Source organism: Tachysurus fulvidraco, chromosome 12 (genome assembly GCF_022655615.1).
Source record: "Tachysurus fulvidraco isolate hzauxx_2018 chromosome 12, HZAU_PFXX_2.0, whole genome shotgun sequence".
NCBI lineage: Eukaryota > Metazoa > Chordata > Actinopteri > Siluriformes > Bagridae > Tachysurus > Tachysurus fulvidraco.
Genome location: NC_062529.1, coordinates 14384360 through 14404084, shown reverse-complemented (window position 1 = coordinate 14404084; position 19725 = coordinate 14384360). Strand labels below are relative to the sequence as shown.

At 37.5% G+C, this 19725-nt stretch overlaps 2 protein-coding genes across 3 annotated transcripts; both read left to right on the top strand.

Moving 5' to 3' along the window:
* Positions 1–138: 138 nt before the first annotated feature.
* afg1la (AFG1 like ATPase a) lies at positions 139–7337 on the top strand. Of its 2 annotated transcripts, none has more exons than XM_047821860.1 (13): positions 139–292; positions 1071–1288; positions 1864–1910; positions 2048–2154; positions 3496–3626; positions 3794–3893; positions 4079–4137; positions 4358–4440; positions 4667–4737; positions 5338–5438; positions 5526–5666; positions 5736–5843; positions 5975–7337. In XM_047821860.1, the coding sequence occupies exons 1-13, from the start codon at positions 181–183 to the stop codon at positions 6101–6103; spliced, it is 1407 nt and encodes a 468-aa protein (XP_047677816.1). In that variant the 5' UTR covers positions 139–180; the 3' UTR covers positions 6104–7337. The 2 variants fall into 2 exon arrangements, with proteins under 2 accessions (XP_047677816.1, XP_027028701.1); XM_027172900.2 differs by having other exon boundaries at positions 1864–1915; positions 2053–2154.
* A 603-nt stretch (positions 7338–7940) lies between these two features.
* On the top strand, positions 7941–14604 carry foxo3a (forkhead box O3A). The gene is made up of 3 exons (XM_027172686.2): positions 7941–8127; positions 8379–9356; positions 11654–14604. Exons 2-3 carry the CDS (start codon positions 8784–8786, stop codon positions 12977–12979), a joined length of 1899 nt encoding a protein of 632 aa, XP_027028487.1. The 5' UTR covers positions 7941–8127; positions 8379–8783; the 3' UTR covers positions 12980–14604.
* The last annotated feature ends 5121 nt before the right edge of the window (positions 14605–19725 follow it).

Sequence of the window (19725 nt, the reverse complement as noted above, 5' to 3'; positions counted from 1 at the left end):
GTGTGTGTGTGTGTGTGTGTGTGTGTGTGTGTGTGTGTGTGTGTGAGAGAGAGAGAGAGAGAGAGAGAGAGAGAGAGAGAGAGAGAGAGAGAGCGAGCGAGCGAGAGCGCAGACCACGCCCAAACAGAACGTCTAGTGTTTGTTCACCATGAATAAAGTTTTACTATTTTGAATGCCAAAATGGCAGCCGGCAAAGCGTCCTTGGTGGCTGTAAGTGTTCGGTTTGTTTTTAAGAAAAATCTCCTGCCACGGGCCGTAGTATATCCATGCTTCGATAACGCCACCAAACGAGGTGAGTTAATTTAACCCAGTCGTTGTACATGTAATGACATCCATAAGAAATGCTCAGAAACCACTTAGTTAGCTTACTAGCTACATAACCGTTAGCAATTTACAGGGTATTTGGAATCGACCACATGTCTCTCTGTGCTTTACTAGCTGAATACCTGATTCCTATCGCCCTCGACCTTTTGCTTCTTTCTCTATTCTGGCACCTCGCTGTAATCCAATAAGTGTGTAGTTAATTAATTTAGCGGCGTATAGGAAGCAGAGAAAAGCACTAACCCGGATCACTCTCAGTATAATATTAAGTGCAGTCTACAGGACATACAGTAAGTGGCTTCTCCACCTTATACAGTCTAGTGTATTTTAGGATCAATAAAGATTTGGACTAAAACGTGTGCTGTGAGAATAGTCCAGGAGCAAGATTAATGAAAACATACTATATTGTCATCATAAACTGTTTATTGTTTTCCCCCACTAACGCAGCCTATACATTTAAATCCCAAATATTAAATAGAAAATGTTTTATTTGCTTTATTTCCAGATATATTATTTCTATACCACCTTTAGACAAATAAATACTGACTAAATATCCACTAAACAGGTCTAATTGAATTATATGGATAAATGTGACTGACTGACTTCTGGTTTCAGGTTTTAAAGTGGAGCAAACATAGCAGTCTGACTCATTTCAAAGATTCAAAATAAAGTTAATTTCTATGTACTCTCACAACTACTAGATACCAAACCTGCTGATGTGTATAAACTGTCTCTCTTCTCAAACTCAGGATTTGCATCAAATGTACTGTCTCCCTCCATTGAAGACTCTATCACAACAAACACTCCAAGCAGCAGTTTCAGTGGACCTCTCGAGCACTACAACAATCTCATTCAGCGTGGAGTACTACAAGATGACCAACAGCAAAGAATTGTTTTACAGGATCTAGATCTCATGCAGAAAAACCTCAAGGGATATAGCAATGAACCTGCATTTTTTATTTCAAGAGTAAGCAAATATCTTGATTTATTGCTCTTTTTTTCATGCCTGTTGTTACCGCGGTGAACCATGGTGAATTGTGCTGGCCATAAAACAAGGAAATGCCTAGGTAAAATGACACAATTCTGGCAAGTAATATGATAGATTAATTTTTAAAACTATTTAGTTCAATCATTTGTCACAGCTGGTGGAATATTGTGTGTGTGTGTATATATACATGTGTTGTTAAAGCGGTTGAAGACCTAGTTATTCAGGAAACACTTCAACTAGCACTTCTTTCCTCATCTTTTGCATTTAAAAAAACCTTTGACACTTTTTCATTGTAACTTTGAACAAATGTTTTAAACTCATGGTATCTTAAGTATGTAACCTAGTGAGCCAGCATTAATGTATTCAATGTTAGAGATTTAAGCACTTATGTATGTCACTCTGGATAAGGGTGTCTGCTAAATGCTGTGTGTGTGTGTGTGTGTGTGTGTGTGTGTGTGTGTGTGTGTGTGTGTGTGTGTGTGTGTATATAAAAGCTTATAATCCTTTGTTATATTTCTGAATGCTAACATTGTAATATGTTTATTTTTGTTTAGTTATTCTCCAGACAAATTCCGCCTAAAGGTTGCTACATCTATGGTGATGTAGGTAAGTTGTGAATTGCTCCAACTGCTCTCATCATAGTTGTACAGTCTACTTTTTACTGGTTCTTTAGTCTTCCTTCTAAACTGTAAGTGAGAATCATTTTGATTCATGGATCATGTCCTTTAACATGTACTTTGTAGGTACTGGGAAGACCATGGTGATGGACATGTTTTACAGTCATGTAGACATCGCAAAGAAAAAGAGGGTCCACTTTCATGGCTTTATGTTAGATGTGCACAAAAGTAAGTGTACCCCCATTAAAAGGCCATTGAGCTCAAAATATTTTTAGACTACTGTATATACAGTCATGTGAGAAAATTGGGAAACCATATAAAAACTTGTTTTTTTAAATACTCAAACATATGGGCATTTGATCTTCATTTTAACAATATATCAAAGTTATATAATTAAACAAAAAACCCAAAGAAAAGTCTTTCAAATTATCTATAAAATGTAAAAATCCAACATCTGGTGATGAAAAAGTTAGAACACCCCCCACATTTATTTGTACTTAAATTGTACTTAAAACACCCCAAGAGCAGACTTCAAGATGCTTAAAGAAGTTTTTAAAAATCCTAAAATATCATCATGGGACAGCAAGCTCTTGCTACAGTCACTCAAAAGTGCATGAATCTACAATCAGATTTATTTATCATGGAAGGAAACCTTTGCTGTCTAAAGAAAAACATGAGGGCAAGACTGAAGTTTGCAAAACAACAGAGACAAAAGCTAAGACTTTTGGAATAATGTAATAATTTAGATGAGTTAAAAATGTAATTATTTGAACATCATAACAGAGGACATGTTTGGCGTAAACCAAATACAGCATTTCAGCAAAAGAACCTCATACCAACTGTGAAACATGGAGGTGGAAGTGTTATGGATTGGAGATTATTTGCTGTAGCAGGACCTGCCCGGCTCATCATCATAGAATCCACTATGAATTCTACATTGTATCAGAAGGTGCTTGAGAAACATGTTAGAACATCTGTCAAAAAATTTAAGCTAAAGTGGAACTGGACCTTGAAACATAATACTGACCTAAAACATACCATTAAATCCACCAAGGACTTGCTGAAGAGTAAAAAAAAATGGAGAGTTCTGGAGTAGTCAAGTCAAAGCCCAGTGGTAAAGCCTATTGAGATCCTGTGGGGTGATTTTGAATCGAACTGTGCATGCAAGTAACCCCTCAAATATCACACACCACAAAGAATTCTGCATTGAGGAGTGGGGAAAACTTTTTTCCGTTGATGTCAGAAACTGTAGATGGCTACAAGAAACAGCTCATTGAGGTCATTTCAGCCAAAGGAACCTATGCCCTATTAGCTGCGTCTTAGCTGTGTATTTCCTTAGATCATATACACTTTTTGTTGATTTCTTTGTTTAATAAGTGAAAACAAACATTTTTTAATAAAGAACTGAATATTTAATGGGGTGTCCTAATTTTTTCACATGACTATAAATTGTGTGTGTATGTTTGTGTGTATACACACAGAGACATTTGTTGCTCAGTTTTTTAAACATTAAGCCGTTGTTTAATTTAACTATTTCAGTTTTTCATTATTTTAGTTTTTAATTCATAGGAATTCATCGGCTAAAACAGAGCATGCCCAAGAGAAAGGCAGGAAAAATGGCAAAGACCTATGATCCTATTGCACCAGTTGCAGAGGAAATCAGTGAGGAGGCTTCCCTGCTATGCTTTGATGAGTTTCAGGTAAACAAAAGTCTTAACAGATTTATTAATCTCACCAAGCTGTTTTAATCATACGTAATGGCTGGCATTGTAAGATTTGTACAAATAACACGTTATACAGTAGCGTTCTCGTTTTGTAATATATAGCATATATATAGCAAGCTTGATCGACTTTCTGTATCAAATAGGTCACAGACATTGCAGATGCCATGATTCTCAAGCAGCTCTTTGAAAACCTATTTCTCCATGGTGTTGTAGTTGTAGCCACATCCAACAGACCTCCAGATGGTAAGAAGCAAAGCAAGGAACAAAGACTAAAAATATATGCCTATACAAAGACTTCAGAATTTGGCTTCACATGCAGGTGTGTTAATCAGCTTTGTGGAAATAATTTAGCAATAGCCACTGCTCACACATATCAAGAAAGCTGACAAGATTTTAAGTTAGACTGAGTACAAAGTCCTGTTTTACAGATTTGTACAAGAACGGATTACAGAGAGTGAACTTTGTGCCCTTCATTGCTGTTCTTAAGGTAAGTGTGCACACAGTCTTTTTTTTATATTCTAGTAACAAATCTGCATTGCCCCATGGCTGCTAGGTCTTGGTTAATATCTACTTACTCCTGGGTATTGTAATCAGTGGATTTTAACACATTAGACTGATTAAGTGAATATCTGAATAACATTTGCAGTAGGTCTTTTTGAATATTTTAAGCAGTGAAACCTTATGTAATGCGATCTTTTTTTCCATAGCAATATTGTAAAATACTTCGTCTTGACTCCGGAATAGATTACCGCAGAAGAAATCAACCTGCAGCTGGAAAGCTTTTCTACCTGTAAGATACCAAGAGCAATAGCTCTAAAATCAGTTGTCTGAGTTTAGGCCTCAAGTTAAATAGAAAGTCTGGGCTGACCGAGATTTCAATTAATCAAATTTCAGACCAAACAAATATACTATTCACATGCAACACATTTTTTTTCTAAATGCGAAATTATTTATTTGTTTGTTTGTTTGTTCGTTCGTTTATTCATTCATTCATTTATTTATTTATTTTTACTTAGGTCCAGTGACGACAATGTAGATGCAACCTTGGATAAGCTCTTTGATGAAATGGCATTCAAGCAGAATGATAGTAAGTTTCTGGTGTGGATTTCTTTTAAGAATATTTAATATCTTTGAAAATTAATAGAAGTAGAATGTATCACAGTATTTATCTGCCATACTGAAAAGAAGGAAAGTAAATGAAATTTAAAAATTCTACAGTTGTTGATGTTGCTTCTTGCTAACAGGTGTCACAAACATATCAGTTTTTAGGTAGCAATAGAAGGGCCTAGTACATTTTGCAGTTTTTCCTTACTCTATTGACCATCAGCTTATTTTTTTGTCAAATAGCAACAAGGTTTAGCTCAGTTCCAAGATGATTCAATTTTCCTCTGATGTAAGATTTCCAATGGCCTAGTGGTTAAGGTGTTGAACTACTGATTTGTAGGTCATGAGTTTGAATCCCAGGCCCACCAAGCTGCCACTGCTGGGCCCCTGAGCAAGGCCCTTAACCATCAGTTGCTCAGTTGTATAAATTGATAAGGGTGTCTGCAAAATGCTGTAAATGTCAGCTTGACCCAGTGTAAATTAGTGGTTGATTTTAGGTTTTTAAATAAGTTTTGAGTAAAAAAAAATTACATTAATCAGTGTATGCAAATTGTTTTTATTACAATGTTGATTTCTCCTTCAGTAACTCGGCCCAGATCTCTGAAGGTACATGGCAGGACAGTGACACTGAATAAAGCCTGTGGGACCATTGCAGACTGCACATTTGAGGAGCTGTGTGATAGGGTGACCATGCTCACTGTAATAATAATGTTAATCATCCATTAATTAGCCATGATATAAAGTATGAAACTCAATTTCTTTGATTTACAGCCTTTGGGAGCCAGTGACTACATAGAAATCTCGACTGTATTTGACACTGTGTTTATCCGCAATATTCCTTTACTCACATTGAATAAGAAGACCCAGGCCAGGCGCTTTATCACTCTTATTGATGCATTCTATGACCACAAGGTAAATCTTTCCTGTCCTTATTTCTCTAATGAACTTCTTGACCAACAGGTTAACTCAATCTTTTTACAGGTACGGGTAGTTTTACAAGCCGAGGTGCCTTTAGAGGATCTGTTTGTAAATGAAGGACACCATGATGATGAGAGGAATATTTTAATAGATGACCTTGGCTTAAAAAGGGTAAGACTTTTTCCAGCATATAAACACCACAAAGAACTGAAATTATGCCTATATGCAAAGCAATAGATGATGGCTAATGAGAGCTGTTTACTTATTTACCCTACTTTAACTAAGTTTTTTGTATACTTTAGGATGCAGCCAGTTCACTGTCAATCTTCACCGGCGAGGAAGAGGTGTTTGCCTTCCAGCGTACAGTCTCACGACTCACAGAAATGCAGACAGAAGAGTACTGGGTGGAAGGGGATCGGAGCTTTCCATAGCACACATCAATACCAACTCCATATACAGTGGTTCTGTGCCACCTTTCAGAGATCTATAGTTCTCTTTTTTGGGAGGGCTTTGGATAATCACTGTTAACATTTTATTCAAAACTGCACAATATTTTACTCTGCTGCACTTTATTCTATGGCCTGTAAATGTAGTATGCCAATGGAATGCATTCAGTTATTTTAATGCAGCTTTAACATTGGTATTTATCAAATGTAGAAACAATTTGACTTGCCATATCAGCAAAGCTACATTCAGGATAAAAGCAACATCATACATCCTGCCTACATTTGACAAGACAAAAAAAAAACTTAACTTAATTTGTACATTGGTACTGCAATGTTATTATTTTAGGGGATGTAGGGGAGAATATTCTTGAATTAATCATTAGTATTGTATAGCAATATTTCTTACATTTTCTTTTAGATTTTTGGATATCATAAATATAACTCAAATATTTATTTATTGGATACCTGGCTAGCAAATAGAACAGTTGCATTTGTATATTTTTATTTTATTTAAGTATATTCAATATGGCCAGTCTACTTCATACTACAATCAATACCACAGTGAGTGTTCAAGTAGATAAAAAATAAGTTATAGAAAAGATATAGTGCTTAACCCAAACCCATATTAGAAAACCTTCACTTTATGGCTTCTAATTTTCATTTAAATACTTTGGGGAATGTAATTCAACAGTTAGTGTCAGAGCAAATAATTGATCTGGAGATTGTAGTAAATAAGCTCATTGCACACAAATACTATGTCCAATATCTGTTTTGTTTGGACGGGACATACCAAGAGGAAGCACTGTTTGGAAGATGAAAAGAAAAATACTTTTAATTGCATTTAAACTTCTATAACAATATAACAATTTGTAAGTTATGAAGAATGGCATCAATACAGCAGATAAAAATTTATCTAAAAATTTTCCTCTCCCTGGAAAATTGTATACTTACTTATTTGTTCATTTATTTATTGGAGCTAAAAAACTTCCAAATAAATGACAGCCGCTTAATTTGTCACTGGGGGCAACTATTAATTTGAAAATGCCTTCACTATAAGCAGCTTGTGTACAATTTTTACTTGAAGAATATCTGCAATTGCAGGTACTGTATTTTATTTACATATTTATTCAGCCTAGAAATAAAAGGTGGTATGCTCATATGCAAACTGGAGAGAGGGCAGATGAAGCCCTCTGAAGGTGTAATAAAAGTTTCAGTGTAATAAAATGTGTTTGTGTATTTCGTACCCTACTGAATTTGCCAAGCTATTCGCTCTTCTACTAAATTAGCGTAAGGAATCAAATCGTTGATATGACACTGTCTCCACCAACCAAACCCTCCAAGATGAACAAATCAATGGAGCAAAACCTGCTGGAAGAGTTCTTTAAAAATGGCGCCTTCTTGTCAACAATCTGATGTCCAGCTTGACAACACGCGTTTGAACCAATCGGATGACAGTGACGCCATAGTGTTCCGCGGAGGGCGGGTGTGAGGTTTTTTAGGCCCTGTGCGGCGCAATCAGGTGTCCAAACCAGTGTTTATGCGCATGCGTAATTTACTTTTACGCACCATAAATTGTCATGTTAATACTGGAGGCATTGAGTTACTGATCACTGACAGTTACTGATTATATATATATATATATATATATATATATATATATATATATATATATATATATATATATATATATATACACATACACACACACACACACACAAATGGAACAGTGTGTCACGTGCAGAGCATTAAATGTACAACTTGATGTAAAATGTGCTCGGGTTGCACAGACACGACTCCTTTAAGACGTTAACCCAGTCGTGGAGCACAGGGGGCGGGGTTTCGTACTCAATGGTTCCTTCTTGTTGCTGCAGAGGGACTCTGTGCAGCGCATTAACCAGACTCTGTAGTGGGTTCGCCCGGGATGCAGGGCACAAGATCTGATGGAAATACGTTTGGGGGAAACGATCAAGAGCTCGTTCGTTGTTATTTGCTCCATGTGGACGTTAGAGGTGATTATGGCTTGATCAATGTTTGAAACCTTGCACGCTGATTCATTCGCTCCCGCTTTTAGTGCGCACGGAAACGGGTTTATTTTCATTCTGGCTGGATACGAAAATGCGTAAAACATGATCAAGATGGCAGCTGTACTTGTAGTTTATGTTAGGAATATAATGATTTGCTTACAGTCTCTGTAATGTTACTTGTGAATGTTGGCAGCTCAGCTAAATGATAACGTTATCCTTGTGTAATCCGCTATCAGGCGCTTGCTGTGAGTTTGTGACTCCCTGGTGCGCCTGCAATCAGCGCTTTATACGTGGAACCGAACAGAAAGGAGTGCAAATCGCTCTGGATCTTAACGGGACACGTGGGGATTAGTGAGTGGGCTGAAGAGAAGGTTTATATACACTGGTGCGAAACCAAAACCCAGCTAATACACAGCATCTAAATGTATCTTAGTATCCAACTTTGCATTCATGATCTATCCGGAGTTTAAAAATGAGCACGTCGTGCATTAGTTTTGGTTTGATACAAGAGCCAAGCATAAAGTTCACAGATAAACTCCTCGCTTAGAGATCCGTCCATTGATGGAATGCAGGACGACGCTCCAGCCGCGGAGGAACTGTGTCGAAGACGATAAGCGCACAAAGTGTTCACTGGGGGAAACATGGCACAGGCTAGTGGCGAGGAGAACAAAACTCCTACAGGAGACGTTGACATAGATCCGGACTTCGAGCCTCAGAAAAGGCCGAGGTCCTGCACATGGCCTTTGCCCAGACCGGACTGCAGCACTGGGAAGCCTGAGCCAAACGAGGCGGACATTATTCCCGAGGAGGAGGACGAGGAGAGCGGCCCTGATCGCCGTGTGGACACCAACACACATACAGAAGAGCAAACAAGCTACACACGAGCTAAACAGAGCTCTGGTCCTTCTGGTCCAACGTTAAATGCAACTTGTAATGACAAGGACAGTGACGGTTCTCGTTCTCCCAGCACCTCCCAAACGTTGGCCGCTGCCGCGACTGAATCGGGCATTACAACTCTCTCACTCCAGCAGCCCAGAAAATCATCCGCACGCAGAAATGCATGGGGTAATTACTCCTATGCTGATTTAATCACCCAGGCTATCGAGAGCTCCCCTGAGAAAAGGCTGACTTTGGCCCAGATCTACGACTGGATGGTCAGATCTGTGCCATACTTCAAGGACAAAGGTGACAGCAACAGCTCTGCAGGCTGGAAGGTAGGTGGGCTACACACTAGAATTTAGAAATAATAATAATAATTTATTATTATTATTATTATTATTATTATTATTATTATTATTAGGCAGTAGGCTAAGTGCCTAATTTGGGTGAATAAAAATTTACTGGATCTGGCTGGCAAAGGGCACAGAAATGAAAAAATAGTAATAGGGTTGTGTGGTTTAGTGATTAAATGGGTGATGTCAAAAGGGTGTTCTAGTAACCAGAGATAAATAGAGCAGGGTTGCAAATGATAACCCCTCCTTAGCCTACATTTCATTTTGATCAGACCAGTGAAACCAGTATCTTCCATTGTTAATCATGTAAAGGAAAGCAGAAGACGTGTGTGGGGCTCCGTAAGAAAACAGCAAGAAGAACAGTGTTGTCAGTAAATATGGCCAGTTGTTATATTGGAAAATGAGGCATGCATCATCAGCAGGACTACTGACTTGACCTTAATTTATTTCTTTCCCTTAATTGATACAAGGCACTACAAATAACATTCTATGGTTTGCATCAATATGCTCAAACCTCTGTCGAGCCCCTTTCTCTCCCTTATGAGTTCATCAAAAAAGGTTGATGGAGTTGCAAAAAAACTAAAACAAAATGTATTAGAAAACGGATTTTCCTTATTAAAATGCAAAGACATTTTCTGGATGTTACATTAAAGCTTTGATAGGTGCCTCTTTTGCTTGTATGAATATGATTGAGCAACAATTTTGTGTAAAACTTGGTCGTTTTATTTATTTTGGGTTCAGGGATTGGTCTTGTATTGAAAAGCATTTTTTCCAGAATGAAATGAAGCTCTATGAATGTGTATGGCAAGACTGGATTTCAGTATAGGCACAAATCCTTTGAAATGAATAAACTTGAAGGACTACGGTGGTTTTGTTAACAATGTTTGGGGTACAAAAGACTCGAATGCAGACTGCATTTATAAAATAATAATGAGGATTTTCTTTATATTTTGTCTAATTCTGACCCAATTACATTATTTTATCATTTCACATTACAAGAATTTATGTGGACATTATTGTTATTATTAGTATTAGTATTATTATTTAATAGTAGTTTATGTACAGTTATATAACCCATTTAGAGAAGGTTTCTAATTTTTGTTAGTCATTTTTGAGCACAAAACTCTCTTTATGCGTAGTTCTCATTAAGGATTATCATTTGACGAAGATAAGGCCTTGCAAATTTAAATCAATAGAAAAAATGTTTCTTAAATTGGTCCCTGTGTCTTATGATTGCGAAAATGAGACAGTAAAGAAACAGAGTAGAAGTGTGCATTGTGAGATAAGGTTAAGCATGTCGCATCATCTTGTGGCACAGAAAATTTGCATCTGCCTGCATTGGCTTTAGGAAGGGGGAAAAAAGGAAAGTATGAGGTTTTATTCGATACAGGAATTTGATTGGCTGCTTGGTCCCCACCTCCACTTCCTATTGGCTTGTGGCTTCAGGAAAAGAATCAATCAGCTGACTGGAAACTATGTAGGTCAGTGTGTGGCAGAATGTGAGGAGCTTGGTGTTTGACAGCTAGCTTTATGTAGGCTGGCAGCGTTCCAGTGCTCTTCTGGAAAGGGACAAGTACATGGCTTCAGAAGGATTGGCACAGGAATCATAGTCTATTGCAGCTCATTATTAGCCATGCTGTTTATTCCTAATAGCCTTTTGTGATCAGAGTATTACAGTGTGAGAAATGCTCATGTTTTTCAAGTAGGCCATTGGTTATTTATTGTTTATTAGAGATTACTGTGTGAAGTATTAAATATACAATCAACATTTAGCATAGGAAAAGCAAAGTATTTGTGACTGCTGCATGGGTTAAGGAAACAATAAAACCTTAAGCCCATTGTTGTGGTCAATTATTTTACAGCTAATGCTTTTGTATGAATATAAGACAACATACCAATTTGGGGTTCAAACAGTCATAAACATTTAAATTGTAATGGTGAAAAAACAAATTTGCTGCATTGTTGTGTCCTAGATTTGTCCATTAATAATACCTGAACTTGACCTTATTAATGAAATCCGTGATGAAATAAGCATTACATAAGTGTTGAATTGACCAGGCTTGAGTCCAGCTACAAATAGCATTATGTAATTAAAAGCATCTAATAGAGAGACCTCAAGAACTTTGATTAGGGCAGCCAATGCAAGTTATTCATCAAAGAATAAACCCTATAAATGTTTTTATGCTATGGTAATTCTTACCCTGTGTATTTTTTTTTACATAGTTTTACCTGTGTCAAATATTAATATAGGAATAAACTCTTTTTTCCCCCCCGAACAGAACTCAATAAGGCACAACCTATCCCTCCACAGTCGATTTGTCAGAGTGCAAAATGAGGGGACAGGCAAGAGTTCATGGTGGATGGTCAACCCAGAAGGTGGGAAAGGTGGCAAAGTACCCCGAAGGCGTGCTGTTTCCATGGACAATAGCAACAAGCTAATTAAAAGTGCTCGTGGCCGTGCTGCTAAGAAGAAAGCTGTTCTCCAAGCTGCTCAGGATGGAAGCTCGGAGAGCTCCTCCAGTCTGTCCAAATGGACTGGAAGTCCCACATCCCGCAGCAGTGATGAGCTAGATGCCTGGACAGACTTCCGCTCTCGCACTAATTCCAATGCCAGCACCATAAGTGGCCGACTATCTCCTATCTTGGCCAACTTGGAAGTGGATGAGGTTGCTGATGATGACTCTCCACTCTCTCCCATGTTGTACTCTAGTCCCAGCAGCATGTCTCCTTCCACTGGCCTGACTGAGCTGCCACGCCTTGCTGACCTTGCAGGTACTATGAATCTCAATGATGGCCTCTCAGACAACCTAATGGATGACTTGCTTGATAACATCAGTTTAACAGCTTCACAGTCTCCAGGCCAAGATGATAGTAGTGCCAGTGAACAAGGAAGCCCCGTGTTTACCTTCAGCTGCTCTGGCAGCAGTCTTGGGGTTCCCAACTCCATGTTTAGTCCGTTGTCTGTCACCAGCCTGCGGCAGTCCCCCATGCAAACAATTCAGGAGAACAAGCAGGCCACCTTTACTTGTGGTTCCCACTTTGGAAAGCAGAGTTTACAGGATATGCTCAGCTCTGAGCCTCATAACCACAGTGATGTCCTACTGACCCAGTCTGACCCATTGATGTCACAAGCCAGTGCCTCCATCTCCTCTCAGAGCTCCCGTCGCAGTGGACAAGCTGGGTCTGGGGGGCAAGTGGGACTCAAGAAGGTCTCACTGTCTGGATGGCGAATGAATGGAGTCTTGGGGGCAACAAGTGAGTCAGACTACCAAAGCCTGATTAAACACCATCTTCAACAGTCTCCATCCAGGAGCACATCTATGCAGCTCAGCTCCTCTGACTCCTTTTTGTCAGGTGTCAATGGCATCATGCCCTCTGTACAGTCATCAACTCAGGATCGATTCTCCACTGATCTTGATCTTGACGATTTCAGCCGTAACCTTGATTGTGACATAGACATCATCATGCGGAATGACCTGATGGACGCAGATGACTTGGAATTCAACTTTGATTCTCATCTCTTTTTCCATCAAAATGCGAATATGAATTCAGGGAGTATGTCAAATACCAAACAAACCTCATCTCAAAGCTGGGTACCAAGTTGATCAGCTCATGGAATGTAGTGATGGGGCAGAACTAAGCTTTATAAACTGTCCCAACCTTTTAAACACTGTCCTGTGGTAAGGACATGTATAATAATCTGAAAAGTACAGATTACAGTCAGATAAATCAAAATTCCTAACACTTTTGATGATTTAATGGTTTTGTCAGCAAAAGTAGTGACAATGAGGAACGTATGCTCGTACATGATGAGGTTTATGAAATTTATTTTGTAGTTTGACAACAAGAAGTTTTGAAGGTCTGAAAGAATTGAACTAAAGAAAACTGATGAAGCTGGGAAGGTGTTTGGTGTTTTTACTTAATGAAAATGAAGTTCCTAATCCCTTAATCTACTCAAAGAACTAGGCCTAGACAAATATTTCACCGTTACATTTATATTCTCTGTAAACATAGTTTAGAAGGTAAGATTCATATTGCTGGTACTCACATTGATAGAAATACATGAATTCTGCCAAACTAGTCACATAATCATATAATAGACCATTTAGTTGGCCTGTTTACAACATAGACTAGAGAATGGTACTGTTTTTTGTCTTCAGAATTGACATGGGAATGTCTTGTGCAGCCTTTATTTTCATTGTGTAAACCAGAAAAAGGGAAGAAAAGTGATTGTGTGATGTTACTTTACTTCTTTCACAGAACAGCAAAATAAGACCAGCTAATGAGTTATTAAATGTAATGCTGTTAAAGGGTGCATTTTATTGAGTACTTGATCCTACAAATTGTTCTGACACCTCCATCCTAACTTCACCTGAAAAACAACATCATAAATTAGTTTTCTGTGTTGTGTGCACTAAAATGTTTAGCATATTTATTGTAGAGGTAAGAAACTTTACAAATACTTACAGAATATTAGAGCGTCAATTGCCACTACATTTTTGTGTATAGTTGGAAAACCACCATTTATAAGCTTTTAGGGCTACAATGGCACACTTTTAGCCTTTGTACATATCTGCACACTCCATGGTGCTCTGAAGAGCATTGTTTTTGCTCTTATGGCAATATGCAGCAAGGATCACTTTGCATGAAAGAAGCAGCTGCAATCAGAGTAGGTTAGTTTGCTTACATGGACTGTACTTTACCAAGTTTGTTGAACTTTCGAAGCAAATTAGCTGACCAACAGTGAGCCTACTATTTTGTATGTTTGGTAGTAGTGCCATTTAGAAACCCCTGTCACTTGGAAAACATCCAAGTGTTGCGTTATCATGGTTGAAATCCATTTTTTCCTCAAAACTTTAACATCTCTAGCACCAGTGGGCAGTCTTTTTATGAGTAATGTTGAGTTATGGTGGTCTTCATTGTTTACATAAACCCATTGTGCTAATAAAACCAAGAGTATTGTATATTGCTGTCCTGATAATGGCGTATTTATTTTAAAATATTAACTTCTGAACTGTATCCTGATTTCATGGTATTATTAAGGCATCAGTAGGAAATGCATTTAAATGCAAAGGAGAAAAGTGGAATGAGAAGAGTTTTATGTTTCCCATTCCCTGTATATCAACAGAAGAGTTGAGTGTTTGCTAGAATAGCAATGTGCATTGGATGATTTAGGTAGTAGACTGGGATGGGATAGTGCATGTAAATAAAGCTTTGCACAGTACTGTGATTGTCCTGGGTCCTTGTTGTCTTTTTAATAATGGAGTATACTGCACAAAAAAGCTTGTTTTCCTTTTGAGGTCGTACAGTTCTACACAATTTTAGCACCTGATTCAACTTATCAAATAGCTGTCACAATATACTTTATGCAAACGGAAAGCCTGGTTTAATCAAATGCATAAACTGTTTTCTTGTGTATGTCACCACAATTATGCATGGAAGGTTTTACAGTCACTTACCACAAACACTATTGTCATTGGGCAATGCAGCTGCAAATTGATCATCTTTATTCCTCGATTTTTAATTTGTTCCACCAGCCAATATCAAAGGTGTTTAATAAAGGCTCTTTATCCACAATGATCCATATGATGGCATCTATATTATCTTGTTGGCCAAAACTATTTTTAAACATGCAACAAGTAAATATTGTGAACTCTTCTGTTTTATTTTACATATAGAGTTAATCTCAGATTTCTTCTGAAATTGTATCTCATTATAGGTCCATTGTTAAAATGTATTTAGAAGGTAGAGTAATTGTCATTTGAAAGAAGCATGAACAAATCTCTTTATTTATAGTCGTGCAAGTAAATACCTCTGACATTCATTACATACTACTAACCTACATTTATCACACAAGATACAACAAAAACTAATGTATTGGCTTCATGATCTTTAAATTGTGTTTTCTCAGGAAGTAATCTCTTATACCAAGCCAGAATTACACAGGTCGTCTGTGATGTTACTCTGGCCATCAGCCTGCATCTGATTAGCTTTTTCAGCTGGCTTACTTCAGATCAAATGAACTATTTATTTTTCCAGCAGTTGAGATCTGATTCTGGTTGTAATACAATTTTTTACAGGGCAAGTTAGATGTGATCTGGTTGTAAAGGGGACATGATCCTACAAATGGGATGATAACAGAATTCCTTTTCTTCTTTTTTGCCAGTGTTTCCTGTTGATACCACAGCCCACACATCCAAAATAGTAAAGAAAAAGTAATGAACTGTCGTAGTGTCGCCTTATTGATTACAAAAGCACACAACACTTGTAAACGCTGCTCTGTTTAACTCTACAGTTTAAGGCATGTGTGATTGTCTCACAATTTCTCTACACCTAGTGACAGTAGAAATAATATGTTCTATATGTCCTTGTGCACGGATTGGTCAGAACCTCAGTGATGAGTTCTCATTGGATATAGGCTTCTTTTGCTGTCAACCAATCAGCTGGTCTGTATCCAAGTGAATTTGGGCTGTGGAGCTATTTAAAGGCCTCAGTAGCGGGGAAATGTCTGATATTTGATTTAAAACGAGAAAATATTATACTTTACAATCAAGTTAAGTCAACAAGATAGAAAGAACGAACATTTATTTGTTTTTTGTTTCATAATTTATTGCATGGGTTGACGAATGTGTCATTATGTAAATTGACATTTTTTTAAAACAGAAAAAAAGTAATAATAATAATAATAATAATGAAACTGTCGGATACTTTTGTAAATAATTGATATTCGTAAACATAGAAACACCCAAACTACATTTTATGCCACAATTTTGATTTATAATCTTTTGGACTCTATACTTGGTTATGTTATGTTATGTTATGATCACTTCAAAATCAATTAAATAAAACGTCAAACATTGTAAATGCATAAACACTGTAAACTGTAGCATAAAAAGCATTTGCTTTCGAGGTGCTTTGAGTTTTACTCATTTCTAAGACGCGGGTCTACTGCAATGAATGACGTGTGAAGAAATAACAGAATGCATATTTCTATATAACGACGTGTTTCTAACGCCATCTGCTGTTCAGAAACATTAAAGCAACTCGGAAGCATCTGTTATTGTTTCTGAGCCAAAAAGTGGGAACTCGAGCGATTTGTTTTTATTCGGAATTATGCTTAGTGCCGATTGAGGAAGATTAGAAATCATCAGTATGAAAATGTAATTTTATGTAATGTTGCTCACTGTAATGTTCAGCCAGTTAGTAGCTTCAACATGTTCTGTGTATAAGCTACACAGAAGCTGAAATTTTGGACATTCTGCAGCAGATTGACAATTCATGGGAGCCTGGCAGGTTTGAGTACTTCAGACTTAGTTAGAAAAATTGAAGAAGTGGTTCCACAGTGGCACAATGGTCTAGGCATTCAGCTTGATGTTTAGTGACTAAACATAGCAACAATTCCAGACCAACAATTCCAGACCATTTAAATTCCAGACCAGGGTCCAATGGATTTTAAGAAGCACAGCATTTTTCTTTCCTCTGTTGATTAGCCTGACACTAGTCAATCACAAAAAAGTCACTTAACACTCTCTTCCATACATTTAGCTGCCTATAATTCTTCTTGAGAAATGCTTCTTCTAAAGATATACTGGCTGTGTTTTCCTGTCTCTATGCAAGGATTGGCTTTCGATAGTTCAGAATTATAGCTGTGATGAAACACCTGCAGATTTCTACATGCAGATGATGTTACTGATGCAATCTCATAAACTTCAGTTCCTGTTAAAATCCTCACATTTACATTAACATTGGGCAGAGTTGTCCAGGTTAATATTACATTGCTTCTCTGATCAGGATGGAAGATTTCCCTGCTTCTTAATGATATACACAGATTCAGGTTCTCGACAGACTTGCAGATGAATATATGTAATTGTGTTGATTGTCAAGAACATCTTTCCTGTGTTACTCATGCTGCATGGAGGGCTGCATAACACAATTGGATGACAGCATTATCCACCCCCAATGCATGCATGGACTCAGAGACACTGTTGGTGTCACTGTGACTGATAGGTGATATAGGGAATTGATAGAGTATTCCACAGCCATTTTTATATTTTGGGCTTCTAACTATGAATGGTTTTGGATTCATCAGGCTCTAAACTCACTTTCTGGATAATAGGGTGAATGCTTTTCTGTTGTGCCACTCTGGAACTCCAGCATTCTGCCACTTGAATTCAGAATCTAGATACCAAGTCAACATGGCAATTAGAAAAGACTGTTTTAACCCAATAAGGTTGTATTGGGGAGGGAATACTCACAAATAGTCGTTAAAGAACCCTGGGCAAGGATCCCACTAAAGCTTGATAAAACAAATCCTGCTTTTTAGGTTTTCCCAACTGTATAGTTTTTTTTTTTTTGGAAACATTTTAACCAGTATTTCTTTGCTTCTTATGATTAGATGTGTAACAGAAATGCATGTGTTCATTTGATATATATGAAGATTATTCAAGAAGATGCATGGTAGAATGGAGATTTATTACCCGAATATGAGAGCTCTGGCTTAGCAGATGGGGAAGAAACAGGAGTATGAGGCTTTGCTGGCAGACAACCAGCACAACCAAGCTGTTCAAACCCCTCTATGAGCCATGGAGGTTGACGTCAAGACATTGGAGCTAGATGCATTTTTTGTTGAGATACTATGATACTTTGTTGAGACTGTTGAGATACTGTTTCTAATTTACTTAATGTTTTCGTGTAATTCATTTAATTGCTCATATTGTTTTCTGACACTCATTTTCATCATTTCTATTTAACATGATTGTGAGTACGATGCTATTGTGTAAGTGTCCTTTTCTGTTTGTTTATGTGGAGCAGCTGCTCAGTCTGTTGGAGAGCACAAAAAGGACAGACCTGATCAGAGGAAGATAAACAGGGAAATGAGTGTAGTGATGTCAGAACAGGCCCAGCATGACAAGGCCCTCCCCATTGGTACACCACACACTGTTGTACTGTGCAGACTCATCAGAAAGCAGTGCCCACTGCGGGAGTCTGGGAACCGAGCCTGGCTTGCACAGAAAGAAGTCATCTATAATCTAAAGCTGTACATCCTGAAGCCTGCATTCAATGGCCTAAATCTCTTTTTGCTTCACGGAGTTATCTGTATGTTCCGAAATGTAAATGAAAATTACAAAAGATTTTTAAGGTTAACTTGATAATTTATGTGCTTAAATGAGCTGCTTGTTTGTGTTAACACAGATATATTAATGCTAATATAACACTAAATAATGAAACTAAGTTTGACAACAATAAGTCATTTTTAATGACTTGGAGCTAAGAGGTTACACATCATTAATATTTTGATGATGGTGATGATGCAGGGGTTACCGAAGATGATATTCTCAATGGTCCACCTGAAGGAGTGTATGACTGACCCTGACTGTGCTATGATGGGCAATGAGTGCAGTAGCTTTCTGCTTTACTTTCAGTTCTACAAGCACCTATTTCATCAGCTTGAGCTACCTTGTCAAGTAAACTCACCATTCAGCGCTCTGTCTACAAAGATCCTGTAATTGATTTTTAGCTTATTCTACAGTTACATTCAAACAATCACTACAATAAGGTATGTACAATAGGGCAGTGTACAAAGGTATTGGATGTTATTGACAGTAGTGGAACTGTGAATTTCAAGTTAAAATTGTATACCATTCCAGTTACTAAATCTACATAAACAGCAGAGATATGGGGCAGATATGATATGTGATATTTTTCTTTTCTTTACCTGCAGAATATGACACCATCTCTCTAGAAGTATAGTAGTAGAAATACACTATATGTGTACATAAAGTATATGGATTCCTGGACATCTCACCTACAGTATATGTGCTTTTTGTACATCCTGTTGCAGTTTTATTTTTATTTTGTAACTCCACATTTCTGAGAAGAGTTTCTACTAGATTTTGGAGTGTAACCATGTCTTTATGGATCTCGCTTTGTACATCAGAATCAGATTCATTGGCCAAGTATGTTGACACACACAAGGAATTTGTTTCCAGCTGTTTGTAACTCTCAAAAGTACAGACATAAATAACACAATACTATACAAGACAATGCAGACGATGAGATACAATATAGACAGAATGAGTATTAAATATGAAAATAGTATATGAACGATCAGTTATGTACATAAAGTGTGGGAGAGCAAATAACATTATTGTGCAATATTATGCTTTTTGTACAATACTGTATATAGCAGCAGTAGTGTGTGTAATATATACAGTTGATTTGATGACTGACAGTCCTGATAATGCAGTACTTATAGATATGAAGCAGTGAATATAATTATGGTGAGTTGTTGATCAGGATGATTGCCTGGGGAAAGAAACTGTTCCTGTGTCTGGCAGTTTTAGTAAGCAAA

Excerpts from the sequence above, each read along its gene's own strand:
- afg1la (XM_047821860.1), top strand. The coding sequence starts at position 181 with ATGGCAGCCGGCAAAGCGTCCTTGGTGGCTGTAAGTGTTCGGTTTGTT. Across the intron at positions 1,289-1,863 it reads CTGCATTTTTTATTTCAAGA|TTATTCTCCAGACAAATTCC; the intron begins GTAAGCAAATAT and ends ATTTTTGTTTAG. Across the intron at positions 4,441-4,666 it reads GCTGGAAAGCTTTTCTACCT|GTCCAGTGACGACAATGTAG; the intron begins GTAAGATACCAA and ends ATTTTTACTTAG.
- foxo3a (XM_027172686.2), top strand. The coding sequence starts at position 8,784 with ATGGCACAGGCTAGTGGCGAGGAGAACAAAACTCCTACAGGAGACGTT. Across the intron at positions 9,357-11,653 it reads ACAGCTCTGCAGGCTGGAAG|AACTCAATAAGGCACAACCT; the intron begins GTAGGTGGGCTA and ends CCCCCCGAACAG.